Here is a 20,000-nt window from a genome sequence, read left to right on the forward strand (position 1 = left end):
TCTTAGTTCAGAAAAGTGTTTCTCCTCGTAATGAAACAGCTTTGCTCCTCATAGTGAAACCTTGTAAGTTCAGAAAACATTTCTCTTCGTAGTGAAATCGGCAAAACTCATTTCACACCTTTGAAGCGGCTTTAACAAGTTGCACGAGCAGTCGTCAGATTTCTGCCTGCTGTGCGCTCTTCAAAAATTCTAAAATAAATGTGCCCATCATAATGAAGTCATCTAAGCCAACATTACCGCTTTGCTTCTCGTAGTAAAACCATCTAAAAGTTCAGAAGAGTATTTCCCTCGTAATGAAATCGGCAAAAATCACTTCAAACATGTGCAGCGGCTTTGTAATTATAAGTTGCACGAGCAGTCATCAGATTTCTGCTGTGCGTTGTCCGTGATCGCGTAACACTGAGGACTCGCTGGGCTTCTGCGGGGTAATTGGAAGACCCCATTACTCTAGATCAAGGTCTGGCGATTGGGGGCAGGATATAGCGTCTCTGTCTTCCTGTCTAACCTTCAGGGCCTATTTAGTTATCCCCCTTCCCATCCCTCTACCCCCCCTCCCCCCGCCCTCTCTGATCTGAGGTAATCACCATTTTCGGTTTTATCGATTTTCTGAAGAGAAGGAAAATAGGTCAAGGCTGTGAGCCCTGTGTCGATTTTTTTTCTCCCGAATCAGTTCGTCAGTGTGTCTTTATCTCGTTTTTTAAATGATATATTTTTTTTTTGGGGGGGGGGGGAATAAAATATGGCAAAATATTAGTGCGTGCGAACCCAATATCTGCGTTATCCCTTGCATGTCTTTCTGATAACCGAAAAGGGGATGGAGGGAGGGGGAGGGGAGGGGGGGAAGTGGGAGCAGAATTACACAGCCGCTAAACTCGATAAAACCGCACGGGGCTGATAGATGAATCTCTGGGGGCCAAGATTCTGTTTTGAATGAAAATACTTTCTGACGCGTATTCTTGCGCTTGGCGAGGTTGTGTCGTGTCTCCCTTGCGGCGAATTTTGTCTTACTCTTTGCTGTTGGTTTGAATGTTTTAGAAAAAAAATAGATAATTTTGTTTATTCAAAATAAAAATAGTTTAAAAGCTAGCCAGCGCGATCACATTGGGTTTGAACAGTTTCATATTAGATACTGTTGCTATAGCAACAAAATGACGCATCTCGGAATTAAAGTACACCATAAGACGTTCGTTTGAATGCAAACAAATAAGACGAAGTGACGGGGTGAGGGTGGGAGGGGGGGGGGAGGGGGTGTGTTGTGGGATGTCTGTGTTCTTTTGGAGGCGATGGCGGCAGCAGTGGTGGAGGTGTTTGGTTGTTGTTGATAAAAGATAGTCTAACAAAAAATGTTCATAATAAAACTGACAAATTCAGCCAACTTAACTAACCTATTTCTTTCTTATTTTTTTTTTATATTCATTAAAATCGTTATATTTTATAACATTTGCGTGATGCTGAAACAAATTATCAGTATACTTTTTTTCGTTCCTGCACGATACTCACATTTTGACAATTAAATAAATAATCAAATTAACCTAGCTCCTCTCTCGCCACTTCCACAAAACTTACATGTTGCTTTCACGCTGCATACATCTGCACCAATTGCATTCCGTGAAATCCTTTCCCTCCCCTCTCTTCCATCCCACCAATTGCATTCCGTGAAATCCTTTCCCTCCCCTCTCTTCCATCCCAACAATTGCATTCCGTGAAATCCTTTCCCTCCCCTCTCTTCCATCCCACCAATTGCATTCCGTGAAATCCTTTCCCTCCCCTCTCTTCCATCCCACCAATTGCATTCCGTGAAATCCTTTCCCTCCCCTCTCTTCCATCCCAACAATTGCATTCCGTGAAATCCTTTCCCTCCCCTCTCTTCCATCCCACCAATTGCATTCCGTGAAATCCTTTCCCTCCCCTCTCTTCCATTCCAACAATTGCATTCCGTGAAATCCTTTCCCTCCCCTCTCTTCCATCCCACCAATTGCATTCCGTGAAATCCTTTCCCTCCCCTCTCTTCCATCCCACCAATTGCATTCCGTGAAATCCTTTCCCTCCCCTCTCTTCCATCCCACCAATTGCATTCCGTGAAATCCTTTCCCTCCCCTCTCTTCCATCGCAACAATTGCATTCCGTGAAATCCTTTCCCTCCCCTCTCTTCCATCCCACCAATTGCATTCCGTGAAATCCTTTCCCTCCCCTCTCTTCCATCCCAACAATTGCATTCCGTGAAATCCTTTCCCTCCCCTCTCTTCCATCCCAACAATTGCATTCCGTGAAATCCTTTCCCTCCCCTCTCTTCCATCCCACCAATTGCATTCCGTGAAATCCTTTCCCTCCCCTCTCTTCCATCCCACCAATTGCATTCCGTGAAATCCTTTCCCTCCCCTCTCTTCCATCCCAACAATTGCATTCCGTGAAATCCTTTCCCTCCCCTCTCTTCCATCACAACAATTGCATTCCGTGAAATCCTTTCCCTCCCCTCTCTTCCATCACAACAATTGCATTCCGTGAAATCCTCTCCCTCCCCTCTCTTCCATCCCAACAATTGCATTCCGTGAAATCCTTTCCCTCCCCTCTCTTCCATCCCAACAATTGCATTCCGTGAAATCCTTTCCCTCCCCTCTCTTCCATCCCAACAATTGCATTCCGTGAAATCCTTTCCCTCCCCTCTCTTCCATCCCAACAATTGCATTCCGTGAAATCCTTTCCCTCCCCTCTCTTCCATCCCAACAATTGCATTCCGTGAAATCCTTTCCCTCCCCTCTCTTCCATCACAACAATTGCATTCCGTGAAATCCTTTCCCTCCCCTCTCTTCCATCCCAACAATTGCATTCCGTGAAATCCTTTCCCTCCCCTCTCTTCCATCACAACAATTGCATTCCGTGAAATCCTTTCCCTCCCCTCTCTTCCATCCCAACAATTGCATTCCGTGAAATCCTTTCCCTCCCCTCTCTTCCATCCCACCAATTGCATTCCGTGAAATCCTTTCCCTCCCCTCTCTTCCATCCCAACAATTGCATTCCGTGAAATCCTTTCCCTCCCCTCTCTTCCATCACAACAATTGCATTCCGTGAAATCCTTTCCCTCCCCTCTCTTCCATCCCAACAATTGCATTCCGTGAAATCCTTTCCCTCCCCTCTCTTCCATCCCAACAATTGCATTCCGTGAAATCCTTTCCCTCCCCTCTCTTCCATCACAACAATTGCATTCCGTGAAATCCTTTCCCTCCCCTCTCTTCCATCCCAACAATTGCATTCCGTGAAATCCTTTCCCTCCCCTCTCTTCCATCCCAACAATTGCATTCCGTGAAATCCTTTCCCTCCCCTCTCTTCCATCCCAACAATTGCATTCCGTGAAATCCTTTCCCTCCCCTCTCTTCCATCCCAACAATTCATTGGCCAAACCTTTTTGCACCCAGCTTTGTGAAGTAGACTTTGCCCAATGAATTAAAGGGAGAATGGTTTTTCCCATGCTCCAGTTGATGTTGCATGCTGTGCATTTGATGAAGAGGCAGCATATAAGGCATACATTCATTTTCTTTCTAAAGCAAAAAGGTTTAATCGGCGGACATTTCTTTCGGAATCGCCCATGATCTTCGCCGTTTCGTTTTGTTTATGCATGTGTATAAGAGAGAGAGAAAGAGAGAGATAGAGAGACAGACAGACAGACAGCGGACAGACAGACAGACAGACAGACAGATCTAGACAGAGAGAGAAAGAGAGGGGTATGCTAGGGCACTTGTGTGTGTTTTGTGGGTGTATTTGTGTATGTGTACGTGCGCGCGTTCCCGCGTGTGTACTTGTACGTTTGTGTGTGTGTGTGTGTGTGTGTGTGTGTGTGTGTGTGTGTGTGTGTGTGTGTGTGTGTGTGTGTGTGAGTGTGTGAGTGTGAGTGTGTGGGTGTGTGTGTGTGTGTTTGTGTGTGTGTGTTTTATTCATCATGCTAAATGGTGCTTAGACAATGAAGTGCTTTAGTGCTTATTTTTCAGTGCAGAAAGTTGTGTTGTCATTGCGCAAGGCACCCGGCTACATCATCGATCACGTTAAAGGTTTCGAGGACATTATAACAAGAGCAGTGTGGTCATTAAACCAAAACCCTACCGTCATTATGATGAAACTGAGACTGTTGCTCTACTTTTTAAATGGAAAAAAACAATGACATCATTATTCGTGAGTTTATTCTTCAAAGCTTTTTGACGCGAACTTTATATTTTGTAAAGCTTTTTTTTTTTAGTAGGGGCTCAGTGCATAATTTTGTGTTACAAAAATTCTTAACATTCAGCCAATTGGATGCCTGGAATTGCAGTACAGTTTTCAAATATCAATAAATACAGCTTTGATTTCTAAAAGAAAGGGCTGCTTCTTTTTTTACGTATTCACAATAGCTATCATCACTAATTTAGAAAGACAACAGCTAGATCGTCTATCGTGGTGTTTTCAATGTATTGCTATGAGGATTTACAGCCTGCGATATCAAGAGTTATAGACATACTCTCCGCAACGTAATAATAATAACTGGACATTTTTAAGTGCCTAACCTATGGCTCTAGGCCCGTTACAAAAGAACATATATGTACAGAATAGAACAATTAAAAGTACAACCTACAAATTAATCATACAGACACAAATCACCACATGTACTGTTCACACAATAATCATATATGCAATACACACTATATATATATACACACATACACAGCTAACACTCTCAACAATCATAACAACTTTATGGGAGAGGAGTATGTGCAGAAATGGAATGAAGAACACATTAGGCCAGGTTGGTGTAATATTCTGTGAAAAAGAAAGTTTTCAACTGTTGTTTAAATGAGCTGAGAGAGGTGCAGTGTCTGACAGAGAAAGGAAGAGAGTTCCGGAGTGGTGGTGCAACACAACAGAAGCTTCTTGCTCCGTGCTGCTTCCTGTTGAAGCGCTCAACTTTAAGTAGCCTGGTGTCAGCGGATGATCTGAGTGTGCGTGATGGGGTGTATATGTACAGGAGTTCAGAAAGGTACTGAGGGGCACTTCCTGAGAAGACCTTGAAACACAGACAAGCGACTTTGTACTTGATACGCTGTTCCACCGGCAGCCAGTGGAGTGTGTATAGCAGGGGAGTGACATGCTGTGTTTTCTTTGACCTAAAGATGATGCGGGCTGCAGCATTTTGAACAGTTTGGAGAGGTTGGATAACTAACGAAGGACATCCAATCAACAGGGCATTACAATAGTCTGTGACGAGACAATATGCAGGAAGTGACAAGGGTTGTTGTGGCTTCTTCAGTGAGAAAGTGGCGGATGGAGCTGATGCGCCTAATTTCAAGGTAGGCTGCCTGACATGTTTTTGTGACATGATGTCTCATAGAGAGGTCAGAGTCAAGGTAGAACCGAAGATCTCTGGCCTTCCCTGAGAATGTGACAGATGCTGAGCCTAACTGAATGGCAGATGGAAGACTGTGACGAGAAGAAGAGGTTGAAGAGGCAAACAAAACTGCTTCAGTTTTTTCTTCGTTAAGTTTAAATTTGTGTTCATTCATCCAGTCTTTTACATCAGAAATGCAGTCTTGTAGGGAAGAAACAAGGTCATTGACCTTTTCAGGAGGAGATGCTTGATGAAGCTGTGTATCGTCTGCGAACATTTCATGACAGACTGCATGGTGGTTGATGATGGTGGATAGCTGTGTTGTGTACACGACCAACAGTACCGGACCCAAGACTGAGCCCTGTGGTACTCCATAGAACAGAGGTGTTGTGCTAGAACGATGGTCTGCCACAAGAATAAACTGACTTCTGTCTGACAGATAGGAACAGAACCAGGACAGCGCTGTGCTATTGATGCCGAAAGATTGTTCCAGACAAGAGAGTATAAGCTTGTGGTCAATCGTATCAAACGCAGCAGAGAGATCTAACAGAAGCAGAGCGGAGACTTTGTTGTGTACACACATAATTATTCCTAATGAAATTACATTTAGGATTTTCAAGGGCAAAGCTATACATGAAGTAGGGACTGTATATAACTTATTTTTGGGAACCTGATGTGCAAATAGAAGTTCTAACTCCGGAAAAAAAAACTCTGTCGATTTTGTTTGGGTTGTGAAAGAGTGAATTCTCCCTCGTTTTAGTGAGGCAAACAGTTCACGTATGCTCCTTGTCCACGTGTGTTAGACACACTCCTAGCAAGTGACTGGCCTTTAATGTCACATGGGAAAGTTTGACTCAATAAAAGCAAGAGTATTAACTCATTCCCATAACCCATAAAACCCGACCGAGTTATTTCCGAACATTGTCTATTGTCTGATCAATCCTCGCATGTCATGTATACTTTAAAAGTACGTGTATATATATATATAGGTTGTCTTTGTTTGTGCTCCATGGTTTGCGTGCTGTGAAGAATTACTGTCAGGGTGTTTCTGTGCTAATAACTTCCAACCAGACAATTTAATCAGGGCCGATAACCAATCAATCAATCAATATGAGGCTTATATCGCGCGTATTCCGTGGGTACAGTTCTAAGCGCAGGGATTTTTTTTGTTTTTTGTGTGTATGCAATTCATATCGCGCACATATTCAAGGCGCAGGGATTTATTTATGCCGTGTGAGATGGAACTTTTTTACACAATACATCACACATTCACATCGGCCAGCAGATCGCAGCCATTTCGGCGCATATCCTACTTTTCACGGCCTATTATTCCAAGTCACACGGATAACCAGGCTTTTAGGTCTGCAGCTTGTCTCCCCTGTCGCGGAGGAAGTTGGTTAGGAACTAAGACAAGTTTTCTTTTCGACAGTGGCCAAAACATGGGTGTGTTTTTTGTGTCTTATGTCTCTAGTGTTGGTTTTGGACATGTCTTGTTTATTTGTGTACTGTTTTGTGTCTATGATGAGATTTCTGCGCCCATATGCAGAACAGAATGATGTTTGAGTCCGTCATTATCTTGTTCTTATTCTTTCTGTTAATTTGCCTATTGTGTCTGTCTGTCTGTCTCTGTCTGTTTGTCTCTTTCTCTCTGTCTCTAGATATATAAGGTCGAGATGATGACTTCTCCCATCTCTCTGTCTCTTCCTCCCTTCATTCCTCCCCCCCTCTCTCTCTCTCTCTCTCTCTCTCTCTCTCTCTCTGTCTCTCTCTCTCTCTCTCCCTCTCTCCTTCTCTCTCCCTCTCTCTCTCTCTCTCTGTCTCTCTCTCTCTCTCTCTCCCTCTCTCTCTCTCTCTCTCTCTCTCTCTCTCTCCTCTCTTTCTCTCTCTCTCTCTCCGTCTCTCTCGCTCTCTCTCTCTCCTTCTCTCTCCCTCTCTCTCTCTCTCTCAATCTCAATTTTTGTAATTTTCCCACTGTGTATTCGGATTGTCTCTCTCTCTCTCTCTCTCTCTCTCTCTCTCTCTCTCTCTCTCTCTCTCTCTCTCTCTCTCTCTCTCTCTCTCTTGGTCTTTCGGTCTCGCGCTCTCTCTCTCTCTCTCGCTCTCTCTCTCTCTCGCTCTCTCTCTCTCTCTCTCTCTCTCTCTCTCTCTCTCTCTCTCCGTCTCTCTTTCTCTCTCTCCGTCTCTCTCTCTCCGTCTCTCTCTCTCTCTCCGTCTCTCTCTCTCCTTCTCTCTCCCTCTCTCTCTCTCTCTCTCTCTCTCTCTCTCTCTCTCTCTCTCTCTCTCTCTCTCTCTCTCTCTCTCTCTTCCAGTAGTTCTTTAATTATATATTGTTTTCTGTTCTAGTTGACCCTATCTTAGGGCGAAGGCTGGATTAAAAACTCATATTTTATTTCTATTACCCTCGATACTAAAGATGTTGTCTTGTCTTGTCTTGTCTTGTCTTGTGTCTTGTCTCTTGTCTTGTCTTGTCTTGTCTTGTCTTGTCTTGTCTCTCCTTTTAACCCACAATGTCGTGGTCGTAATCCACAGAAAGAATAGAAGCCGGCATCTAAGGGTCCCTGAGGAGGAGATTGTGCTGAATCAGTATTGATTGGGGGATGCCGTCAGCTGCAATAACGCATGCGTCTTTCTGCCCTTGCACAATCCACGCTCTGAACAATAGAAACTAAACTATGTTCTGTATTTAGACAGGATTCTATTCTCGTCTTTTTATTTCCACAGCCGTGTCGTACCCCCCGCGGGTTAGGGGGAAGAATTTACCCGATGCTCCCCAGCATGTCGTAAGAGGCGATTAACGGATTCTGTTTCTCCTTTTACCCTTGTTAAGTGTTTCTTGTAAAGAATATAGTCAATGTTTGTAAAGATTTTAGTCAAGCAGTATGTAAGAAATGTTAAGTCCTTTGTACTGGAAACTTGCATTCTCCCAGTAAGGTCATATATTGTACTACGTTGCAAGCCCCTGGAGGAATTTTTTGATTAGTGCTTTTGTGAACAAGAAACAATTAACAAGTGGCTCTATCCCATCTCCCCCCCCTTTTCCCCGTCGCAATATAACCTTGAACGGTTGAAAACAACGTTAAACACCAAATAAAGAAAGAAATTCCGTGTCGTCAAAACCAGACAATCCGCTTGAATTAAGGTCTTCTGGGACAGCCGGTTTTAGTTCGCCATTGTGTTTTAACGCCAAACTCACTTTTCTCTTGCCCTGCACTTATTAGACTTGCTCGACCGGTCAGTTGCTGTCTGAATATGCGCAGGCTTCCTAATATCTGTATATGAAGGGGGGTTGATAAATACAAAAATTAACAAATATGCTGCATGCTCTGTCTGCTCGAATTGATAGTCCGACCTAACCAAATACATTGAAGGGACGTTGGGGGTAAATTGCTCTTGTTTGGGATGGCCACGACTTGCTTTTACGTAATTAATTTATAGAAAAATGTGCACTGTGTATTGTGCACAAAGAGCACCCAGGCCGTTAATTGATATTTCTAGTGCGCTGACTCATGAGCTGCCGTAACCCAAGCATACAGAATACAATCTTGATTAACCTGCTTATGGCAGGAGTCAATGAACACAGGCCTACTTTCTTGGCAAATACCCTACTTGTGTATTTCAACTTTTGTGAACAAGAAACAATTGACAAGTGGCTCTATCGCATCTCCCCCCTTTCCCCGTCGCGATATAACCTTCGTGGTTGAAAACGACGTTACACACCAAATAAAGAAAGAAAAAAAAGTGTATTTCAACATACAGCGCCGTTTAAAATATCTCACCCAGAACTGCCGCTGTCAGCAAACAGCAAAGGATGCGTGCTCATATATTTATAACAAATAAAACAAAAATAAAAAGCTCAAGCAAAAGAAATGTAAATGACGTGTGTTTTTTTCTTCAGCATCACAACTGCTGCCTGACAGTATTAGTAGGGCACATTTGACGTCATTGTCGCGTACAAAAAGGGCTTTGAAAGACGTTAAGGTCGTTGCGTATCATCCCTAAGGAGAATTAAAATGGGTGTGTTTCTAAGGAGCTAAATGTTGGGTACGTTTAATCTGGATGTTAATTCATTGTTTGAATTGACCTCACTATAAAGGCTGTCATTCTTTCTTGTCTTTGTTGTTGTTGTTGTCGTTGTTGTTGTTATCTACGTTCACCTGAGGAGTACTCGTACACGTTTGTTGTAATATTCTACGTAACATTGATGATGACGATGATCATGACGACAACGATGATGATGATGATGATGATGAAGATGTGTGTTTGTTACAGCGCTGGACACGACCAACGTGATGGTGAAGAAGCAGGTGATAGAACTGCTGTCGGCGCTGTGCGTCTACTCTGCAGAGGGCCACAGTTTGGCATTGCAGGCACTCGAGACATTCAAGGTCAGATAATTAAATTAGGTTTTTCATTCCTTTTCTCTGTGTGTGTGTGTGTGTGCGTGCGTGCGTGTGTGTGTGTGTGTGTGTGTGTGTGTGTGTGTGTGTGTGTGTGTGTGTGTGTGTGTGTGTGTGTGTGTGTGTGATTATTTCATCTTATTTCATCTGAAAGCAAGGACAGACCCGAAGCTATGAATATAGTATTTCTTACACGAATAAGATGGAACCTTTAACCAGTAGCAAGGTGAATAGAAACACGTTTAAGTGTGCTTCTTTGAAAGTTCAGCGTTGTTTGTAAAGTATCCTTTCAAAGACAAATCAAAGGCTTGTTGCCTTTGATCCACTGTCGGTGCTGATAGCTTTTGTCACCTTCAGTTTCATCTTGTGGAAACGATCACTTTGTCTACAGGGAGATAGTGTTGTTTTGCTTTGTTTTGTTTTGTTTTTAAAAACGTCTACCATTGTAGCTAAAGAGGTATAACCTTTTCATCCCTTCCCTCTCTCTCCGTCTTGCTCCTTTGTCTCTCTATGTCTGTCTGTCTGTCTGTCTGTCTGTGTGACTGTCTGTCTGCCTGTCTGTCCCTCTCTCTCTCTCTCTCTCTCTCTCTCTCTCTCTCTCTCTCTCTCTCTTTCTCGCTCTCTCGCTTTCTATTTATCTATCTATCTTACTTCCTTTCTCTCTCGCTTCCTCCCTTCCTTCCGCCGTCTTTTCTCTCTCCCGCCCCCCTCCTCCCTCTCTCTCGCTCCCCCTCTCTCTCGCTCCCCTTCTCTCTCTCGCTCCCCCTTCCCTCATCTCTGTCTCTCTGTCTCTGTCTGTCTGTCTGTCTGTCTGTCTGTCTCTCTCTCTCTCTCTCTCTCTCTCTCTCTCTCATAATCCCCCTCTCTCTCTCTCATAATCCCCCTCTCTCTTGTCACAGACGCTGAAGAAGTTGCGGTACCGGTTCAGCCTGGTGGTGACGGAGCTGAGAACCACGGAGCTGGTGGCCTACAAGACAACACTCATGGCCTTCGTCAACTGTATCCTCGTGTCTTGTGATGACGACCTACAGGAACGATGCCGCATCAGGAGCGAGTTCATTGGTAAGGGTCTCTAGCCGTCCGTTAAGCCTGATATTAAAGACTTCAGACACCGATTGACCAAAACAAATGATTTCGCTAATATTTTGCCTATGACATATTCAGAGTGTTTGAAATAAGTGTGAAAAAATGAGAGAAATCAACCAGACAGACTTCACTTACGCAGCTTTGATACTGAATTTTTGGTGAAAAGACTTCGCGAAATCAGTTGTTTTGGTCAATCGGTGTCTGAAGTCTTCAGTAAATAAACAGCAGTTATGAATTGCATGAAGAATGTCCTTATTTGAGCCTGATGTTGATTTACCGAAACAGAAATTATCTTGAATAATTTTAAATGTAATCCAAATAATTAAGAAAGGTTAAATGGGATTTCTTATGTCAGGACAAAAGGAAACAAAAACATTCACAAGAGCTTTCACCTATGGGACTTTAAAGTGGAAAAACAAGACACAACTTGATCATGTCTGTGCTGGCACTTATAGTAGAGTGGTTGTTGCTCCAAAAATAGACGTCTATGATAGTTATGGTCACCGAATACTCACTCGCACATGGCCCGTTCACAGCGAGCGTAGATGTCGAGCAAATTACTCAGTGTAAATAGGACAAATTAGCGTTTCAAAAGCCTTTTGCATTATTTCAAAACATGTTAGAATACAGGATGTTCTCTGACTGTTTTCTACGTCTTTTTTTCAGGTCTGAATCTCTTGGATATCATCCACAACATGAGGAACGAAGACGACGACGACTTGATCATCCAGTGTGACGTGTTTGATGACGAAAAGTCCGCTGACGATGACGCGTTGTCCGCAGAAATGTCACTTGAATGTGATGTCACAAACCACAGAGCCGTCTTTGACGCCGTCTTTCAAAAGGTACACTTTATGACGTCATCGGAATCACCATGTATTCTCTGCTGAATGCTTCCCGGTATAGAACAAGCATCCCAAATAGTACTCATACACACACACACGCACGCACGCACGCACGCACACACACACACTCACACACACACACACACACACACACACACACACACACACACACACACACACACACACACACAGAAAGACAGACTATATAATTTCGTGATTTGTTGCAGGTTTACAACACACCAGCAGCAGACGTCTTTCTGCACATTCTCCAGTCTCTCTTGCAAATCGAGGAGGACAATAACGTCAGGTAAGATGACCAGTCCGAGTCCTGCCAGGATCTTTTAGACACGGGTTTGAGGTCCGAAAGGCAAAAATAACTGTCCTATTTTTGTCAAAGAATACAAATAACATTTATAAATCAATTCATTTTAGTGGACATTTCTTTATTTTTTTATGATTGAACGCACGCTTTCGAATTTATACACTTTTTTGCAGTCTCGGCCAACCGCCTAAATATGAGTTTTAGTCGGATTCTGACGTCACTTGGTTCAAAGAAAGAAATTCCAATGTTGAATTGATACATAATGTGTGATCCCTGTTACGATCTTTTTCCTTGATAATTTGAAGTTCGCAACTGGGCGATTTTACTGTATTATCGCTCTGCCTCAAATGGTCATGATCCAAACAATATCCAGTGTTGTTCGAAGGCCTCAGTCTTCGGTCATTCACGCATACTTTTTTTTTTCACCTGACGCACTGTCCTGACCCCAGGTCGGTCGAATGTCCCATGGCCATGACACCTGGAATGTGTTTTGACATAAGAGAACCAGACAGACACACACACACGCACGTATACATGTACGCCCTCTGAGCTACCAGGCCCACAAGGTTCTACTAAACTTAGCACACACACATTTGTGGCAAGGATATTTTGACCGATATAATTATATATATATTATGAATCAAGGTCAACCTAACCTGTTGTCTTGTTGTGTGTCTGGGAACAGCACTGAATGTCGTTTTCTTCCCCCTCCAGTGACAACAAGTGGTCGCTGCTGGAGCTGGCCGCTCAGAGGACGTTACACTTGGACCCTGCCCGCCTGGAGAAACTGGAGCCAGCGCTGGTGGACAAACTGCTGCACACACACCGCCCTGTGGCTGACCTGGCCGACATGAGTGTGCAGACTGATGACCTTCCGTGGCTAGCCAAGGTCAAGGACGATAATGACAGTCTGGTGTCCCCGTCTACCGGGGAGAGTGTGCAGTTGTCTGCAAGGATAGCGAGTGGGATAGGGATTGGAGTGGGGGGTGCTCCTCCTCCCGCGCCTCCTCTCCCCCCTCACCTAGCTGCGTTCTCACCGCCTTGTGCCCCTCCCCTGCCACCCCACCTGCAACAACAGTCTGTGATATCTTCCTCTCTGGGTGCTTCCAGCGTCCCCCCTGCCCCGCCCCTCCCTGGCAGCAGCGCCGTCCCTCCCCCTCCCCCTCCCCCACCCCCGCCAGCCCCTCCCCTTCCAGGTGCATCCTCCGTCCCTCCCCCTCCACCACCCCCGCCAGCCCCTCCCCTTCCAGGTGCGTCCTCCGTCCCTCCCCCTCCCCCCGCCCCTCCTCTACCCGGAGGTTCTGTTCCTCCCGCACCCCCACCCCCCGGAGGTGCCCCTCCTCCTCCACCACCTCCGCCCCCTCCTCCATTCCCGGGAGGGGCGCCGCCTCCCCCTCCCCCTCCCCCTCCACCCGGGCTTGGGGGAGTGCCGAGGCCGCCAAACTTGAGGTTCGGAGCACCGGCCACCAACGCTCTGAGCCCCATCGAAACGCCGCGTCCCAAGCATAAGATGAAGACCTTCAACTGGTCCAAACTCGCTCCTCAGGCGCTCAATAGTGGTAAGTGGCTGTGAGCGCGGGGGGGGGGGGGGGGGGGGGGGGGGGCGGGGGAGATAACTCAATTTACTATTTTGTTAATCCCATTGCTGCAAAATCCAGGTCGCTTCCTCATCGCGGAAAGCTAGCATATATGATCTATATACAAGATTAAGGGTCGCGCACAATATTATTTGGGCGAGGTCGATTTCCTCCAAGTGTACTTCACAAAGCTCGCTGCACAAAGCTTTGGAACTAAATTTTCGATGAAAGACTTTACGAAGTCGACTTCGGGCTTGTTTTCTGCACATACAGTTGCCTCGTATCCATCCCGTCCTGGATTCGAAACAGCGACTCGAGAATCGCAAGACCAACGCTCTATCAACTGATTGTCGGATCTTTTGGAAACAGTCCTCTTCCAGGTCTCTTGCGTGCCGAACGTCGATGCGGTCTCGATTGCTTGCTTGTACCTTCAGTTGTGTTTGTGTGTGTGTGTGTCTGTGTGTGTCTGTGTCTGTGTCTGTGTATCAGTGTGTGTCTGTGTGTGTGTCTGTACATGTGTCTCTGTATGTCTGTGATTTCGTGTGTTTTATTGCGTTCTGTTCAATCGTTTTGATTTGATCATAACTTAATAATTGCAAATGCCATTTCCTGCAAATCGGAGTCCTGATTGCGTAGGATTCAGGCCATTCATCTTAGATTATAAAGATAATTTACAAAATGAAATCAAACCTCACATTGTATTCACGAATGCGGGAAATGTCAAACTGATCACACGCAGGAAAAGACGAAGCTGAAACTAATGTAGGTCGAGCTGGCATTTCCGCGTTTCGCTTTCTTAACTACCCATCATAAAAAAAGAACCTAGGCAGATGCGTTTGAGTGCATATCTTTGTAATGAGGCCGTATTTTGTTGTTTATATATGACTGGAGAGGTCATTTATTCTATATAATATACTATATTCCTCGAACAGATTAACTCAAGATTTTGTGTGCATTTTATGCTTACTTGCTGCGTTAACACAGAGCTCTGAACCTTTGAATGGAAAACGTTGGGGCGTTGCTAAAAGGTACCGTTTTTGGTAACATTACCCGCTAAGATTCAGGCTTCAAAGCCCGCCCGTAATGGCTTCTGAGAACAATGAAACCGTATACACCCTTCCCAATGTCATAGCGTCATTGTTAGACAAGATACATAAACAAAAGTGACTGCTTCAGAAACTTTTTTTTTATCTTTTTTTTAATTAATGATTTATTTTTATTATGAATTTATTTTTTATAGATATTCTTATTTATTATTTTTTGGCAGACTACTTTATTTTTTATTTTTATACAAGATATAGGCGAACAGAAAATGCCTGTTTTGGATACTTTTTTTTTATTATTATATTTTTTTATCACATTCTTTTTGCAGCGTACTTAGTGTTAGACGAGATCGGCAAACAAAACTGGCCGTTTTAGATACTATTTTATTTTATTTTTAATTTTTCAAGTTATTTATATTTATGGGTGTTTTTTTTTATATTTGTAGCGGACGACAACGTGTGGAAGGAGGTGTCGGAGATGGACGACAAGGTCAAGGTCAGGTATGACCTGATCGAGGAACTGTTCTGCCAGAAGGTCGCCACGGTCACCAAGACGGAGGAACAACCCAAGGCCAAGGTCAACACGGAGGTACAGTGGAACCCCGCTTTTTAGACCCGTCCCCCAAAAGCGGCGTTTGAGTGGCTAAATGGCGGGGCAAAAAAGGTCAAACACGTAAAAGATCGGGCAAACACACACACACACACATATACACACACACACACACACACACACACACACACGCACGCATGAACGCACACACACGCACACACACACACACACACACACACACACACACACACACACACATTCAATTCTGTTGATGGTATCTGTAAATTCAGTTAAGACTTCCCGATTCAAGGTCCTGTTTTCTTTCAAAAAGTCCATTCGTTCGGTCGCGAAAATCAACGTCTGTCTCGTTCTGTGTAAAAATGTCATATTTTGGTCACATTTACCAATTACGTTACAAAAAAATGCCAATAGTAAAAGAATCAGAATTTCACGGATCCTTGAGAAAATAAAGTTCCACGGTCTGGATTGAAAAATAGTGTCGGACGGGGAATCGAAAATATTGAATATTTGTGTTGCCCAAGCTTTACTGCGTGTTCCATCTCCAGGTGAATCTGCTGGACACGAAGAGGAGTATGAACGCTAACATCTTCTTGAAGCAGTTCAAGGCCAGCAACCAGGAGGTGGTCACCATGATCAAGGAGGGGCAGCAGGCACGGATAGGCGCAGAGAGGCTCAGAGGCCTGCAGAAAATCATGCCAGAGAAAGATGAGGTAAGCTGTCTTCTATCTCGAGAGAGAGAGAGAGAGTAGGGGGTGGTCGGTATGATCAGGAAGGGGCAACAGGCACGGTTATGAGCAGAGAGGCTCAGGGGCCTGCAGAAAGTCATGCCAGAGAAGGATGAGGTCAGTTTTCTATCCGAGAGAAAGAGAGAGAGAGCGGGTGGGGGAGGGGGGAGGAGAGAGGGGAGAGAGAAAGAAAGGGGGGAGAGAGAGACGCTTTTTTGACTTTTTATTGAATAAATACGAACGTTATTTTCAAAAGGGGTTGGTTGGGGTAAAGGGTATAGCTTTGCGAGACATTTAAAACAAAACATTGTATATATATATTCTTAGTTTTCCTCGCGGCATGGTTACCAGACCGTGTTGATGTCAGTGCTTTTAGGTTTAGCACAGTCGTTCTTTGAGTTTTTTGTTGTTGTTCGTTTGCTGGGTTGTGTTTAATTTGTCATTTTCCTCAATAAACTGGAATGCGGTTCACAGTGAGCATGATGTTGTGTGCAGGTGGACATGATCGCAGGCTACGAGGGCGACAGGACCAAGCTGGGCAACGCCGAGAAGTTCACCATGCTGCTCTCACAGCTGCCGGCCTACAAGACACGCATTGAGGGCATGCTACTCAAGGTTCGTGGATTCACTGTTGACCTTCAGTGCACGCACAGTGGACTCACTTAACTCACTGTTGACTTACCTAGCCTTGGACTCAAAGTTTTACTGTTCAGAGTCACGGTTGACTCTTTGAGTCACTGTTGTCTCTGTTTTGAGTCCGTGTTGACTCTGTTTTGAGTCACTGTCGTCTCTGTTTTGAGTCACTGTTTTGACTGATTGTTGACTCAGTTTTGAGTCACGGTTGACTCTGTCTTGAGTCACTGTTGCCTCTGTTTTGAGTCACTGTTGCCTCTGTTTTGAGTCACTGTTGACTCTGTCTTGAGTCACTGTTGCCTCTGTTTTGAGTCACTGTTGACTCAGTTTTGAGTCACTGTTGACTCTGTCTTGAGTCACTGTTGCCTCTGTTTTGAGTCACTGTTGACTCTGTTTTGAGTCACTGTTGACTCAGTTTTGAGTCACTGTTGACTCTGTTTTGAGTCACTGTTGACTCTGTTTTGAGTCAATGTTGACTCTGTTGTGAGTCACTTTTGACTCAGTTTTGATTCACTGTTGAATGTGTTTTGAATTACATTTGACTCGGTTTGGACTCACATATGACTCGGTTTGGACTTGCAATTAATAATAATGACTCAGTTCATAATATATTGAGCAAGCAAGCAGGCCAACAGATATAACAACACTGTTCTTTCAGGTGAAAAAAGACAACAAAATACAGGCATTTTAATGTCTGCGTATGTTCCCCGTACATTACTTGATCTTTTAATAACAGGGACGTACATACGTTTCCTCTCAAAGGAACTGACCACAATGTCCACAATTAAAAACCGCAGAAATGTGTTATCAAAAACAATGCAAACGTGTGAAAACTGTCATACATCTTTCATTGAATCACGTCACTTTAACGGAGCAAATTCTGAAGTGTGCATAATTGACCGAATTAGGGCAGTTCATACAATGCATTTATTACTTACCAACAACGCAGTTTTCAAGAAAAAATATTTGTCTTCTACTTCAAAGCTCGTTTTATCGAAGTTTTCACAGATGGTTCTTTTGTCAGCATTCAGCCGTTCAATAATGTGAGCATCTGGTTCCAGTTGGTCTTTTTACATTTAGTCAAGTTTTGACTAAATGTTTTAACATAGAGGGGGAATCGAGACGAGGGTCGTGGTGTAAGTGTGTGTGTCTGTGTGTCTGTGCGTGTGTGTGTGTAGAGCGATTCAGAGTAAACTACTGGACCGATCTTTATGAAATTTTACATGAGAGTTCCTGGGTATGATATCCCCAGACCTTTTTTTCATTTTTTCGATGAATGTCTTATGACGTCATATCCGGCTTTTTGTAAAAGTTGAGGCGGCACTGTCACACCCTCAATTTTCAATCAAATTGATTTTAAAGTTTGGCCAAGCAATCTTCGACGAAGGCCGGACTTCGGTATTGCATTTCAGCATGGAGGCTTACAAATTAATTTATGACTTTGGTCATTACAAATCTGAAAATTGTAATTAAAATTGTTTTTTTATAAAACGATCCAAAATTACTTTTATTGTATTCTTCATCATGTTCTGATTCCAAAAACATATAAATATGTTATATTCGGATTAAAAACAAGCTCTGAAAATTAAAAATATAAAAATTATGATTAAAATTAAATTTTCGAAATCGTTTTAAAAACTATTTCATCTTATTCCTTGTCGGTTCCTGATTCCAAAAACATATAGATATGATATGTTTGGATTAAAAACACGCTCAGAAAGTTAAAACGAAGAGAGGTACAGTAAAGCGTGCTATGAAGCACAGCGCAACCGCTACCGCGCCAAACAGGCTCGTCACTTTCACTGCCTTTTGCACTAGCGGCGGACTACGTTCAGTTTCATTCTGTGAGTTCCACAGCTTGACTAAATGTAGTAATTTCGCCTTACGCGACTTGTTTGTTGTTGTTGTTGCCTTTTTATATTTAGTCAAGTTTTGACTAAATATTTTAACATCGAGGGGGAATCGAAACGAGGGTCGTGGTGTATGTGCGTGTGTGTGTGTGTGTGTGTGTGTGTCTGTCTGTGTGTGTGTGTGTGTAGAGCGATTCAGACTAAACTACTGGACCGATCTTTATGAAATTTGACATGAGAGTTCCTGGGTATGAAATCCCCGAACGTTTTTTTCATTTTTTTGATAAATGTCTTTGATGACGTCATATCCGGCTTTTCGTGAAAGTTGAGGCGGCACTGTCACGCCCTCATTTTTCAACCAAATTGGTTGAAATTTTGGTCAAGTAATCTTCGACGAAGCCCGGACTTCGGTATTGCATTTCAGCTTGGTGGCTTAAAAATTAATTAATGACTTTGGTCATTAAAAATCTGAAAATTGTAAAAAAAAATAAAAATTTATAAAACGATCCAAATTTACGTTTATCTTATTCTCCATCATTTGCTGATTCCAAAAACATATAAATATGTTATATTCGGATTAAAAACAAGCTCTGAAAATTAAATATATAAAAATTATTATCAAAATTAAATTGTCGAAATCAATTTAAAAACACTTTCATCTTATTCCTTGTCGGTTCCTGATTCCAAAAATATATAGATATGATATGTTTGGATTAAAAACACGCTCAGAAAGTTAAAACAAAGAGAGGTACAGAAAAGCGTGCTATCCTTCTTAGCGCAACTACTACCCCGCTCTTCTTGTCAATTTCACTGCCTTTGCCATGAGCGGTGGACTGACGATGTTACGAGTATACGGTCTTGCTGAAAAATGGCATTGCGTTCAGTTTCATTCTGTGAGTTCGACAGCTACTTGACTAAATATTGTATTTTCGCCTTACGCGACTTGTTTGTTGTTGTTGTTGTCTGTTTTTTTTAGATTCTTAAAGCAGTTTCCCGGCAATATTTCAGACTATAAAATAAAAGTCACGATACAGTTCTTTTATATTTTTGTTTAAACATTCTGTGGGCAGGAGGACTTCCGCGTTGCCATGGACGCATTGAAGCCCAACGTTGACGTCATCGTCCGGAGCTGTGAGAAGGTGATGGAGAGCGAGACGCTCAAAGCGTTCCTGAGATACGTTCTGCACACAGGCAACTTTATCAACGCCGTGAGTCCCTGGTGGTCTTGTGCCTGAATGTTGTTCGCACCTCCAATTCGCAATGTATCGATTGAAACATAGGAACTTCCTTCTTTGAGCTATGTGTAAGGCCAAATAAAAATGTATGTTGGTTTAGGGTAACCCGACCGACCTCAATTTTTCCCCGCCGACCCTGAAACTTTTTTCATTTCTAAAAAAAAAAAACCCACGGGAATGAGTGATATCTGACTGAAGTAGTTATGAGTGGAGGGGGAGGAAAGGTTGAGCTAAAGGAGGAGGAAAGGTGGGGGCCGTCTGTTTGTGGAGCTTATAATTAATTATGTGTATAGAAAGAGAGTGGGGTGTGGGAGATGAAGAGAAGAAGGGGCTGGGATCACTGAAAAAACCCCAACTCTAACCTTT

General features: G+C 43.5%; 1 protein-coding gene across 4 annotated transcripts in view; it reads left to right on the forward strand.

Annotated features, from left to right (window-relative positions):
* Positions 1-20,000, forward strand: part of LOC138968458 (inverted formin-2-like) — a 121,316-nt gene that overhangs the window by 88,348 nt on the left and 12,968 nt on the right. For all 4 annotated transcript variants that reach the window (XM_070341029.1, XM_070341031.1, XM_070341030.1 and 1 more), the window contains 9 exons: positions 9,620-9,735; positions 10,647-10,809; positions 11,500-11,678; positions 11,906-11,985; positions 12,715-13,559; positions 15,067-15,209; positions 15,737-15,901; positions 16,412-16,531; positions 19,470-19,607. In XM_070341029.1, coding sequence (XP_070197130.1) covers positions 9,620-9,735; positions 10,647-10,809; positions 11,500-11,678; positions 11,906-11,985; positions 12,715-13,559; positions 15,067-15,209; positions 15,737-15,901; positions 16,412-16,531; positions 19,470-19,607 — 1,949 coding nt within the window. The remainder of the gene's footprint in view (positions 1-9,619; positions 9,736-10,646; positions 10,810-11,499; positions 11,679-11,905; positions 11,986-12,714; positions 13,560-15,066; positions 15,210-15,736; positions 15,902-16,411; positions 16,532-19,469; positions 19,608-20,000) is intronic.

This window comes from Littorina saxatilis, linkage group LG6 (assembly GCF_037325665.1).
Source record: "Littorina saxatilis isolate snail1 linkage group LG6, US_GU_Lsax_2.0, whole genome shotgun sequence".
Classification (NCBI taxonomy): Eukaryota; Metazoa; Mollusca; class Gastropoda; order Littorinimorpha; family Littorinidae; genus Littorina; species Littorina saxatilis.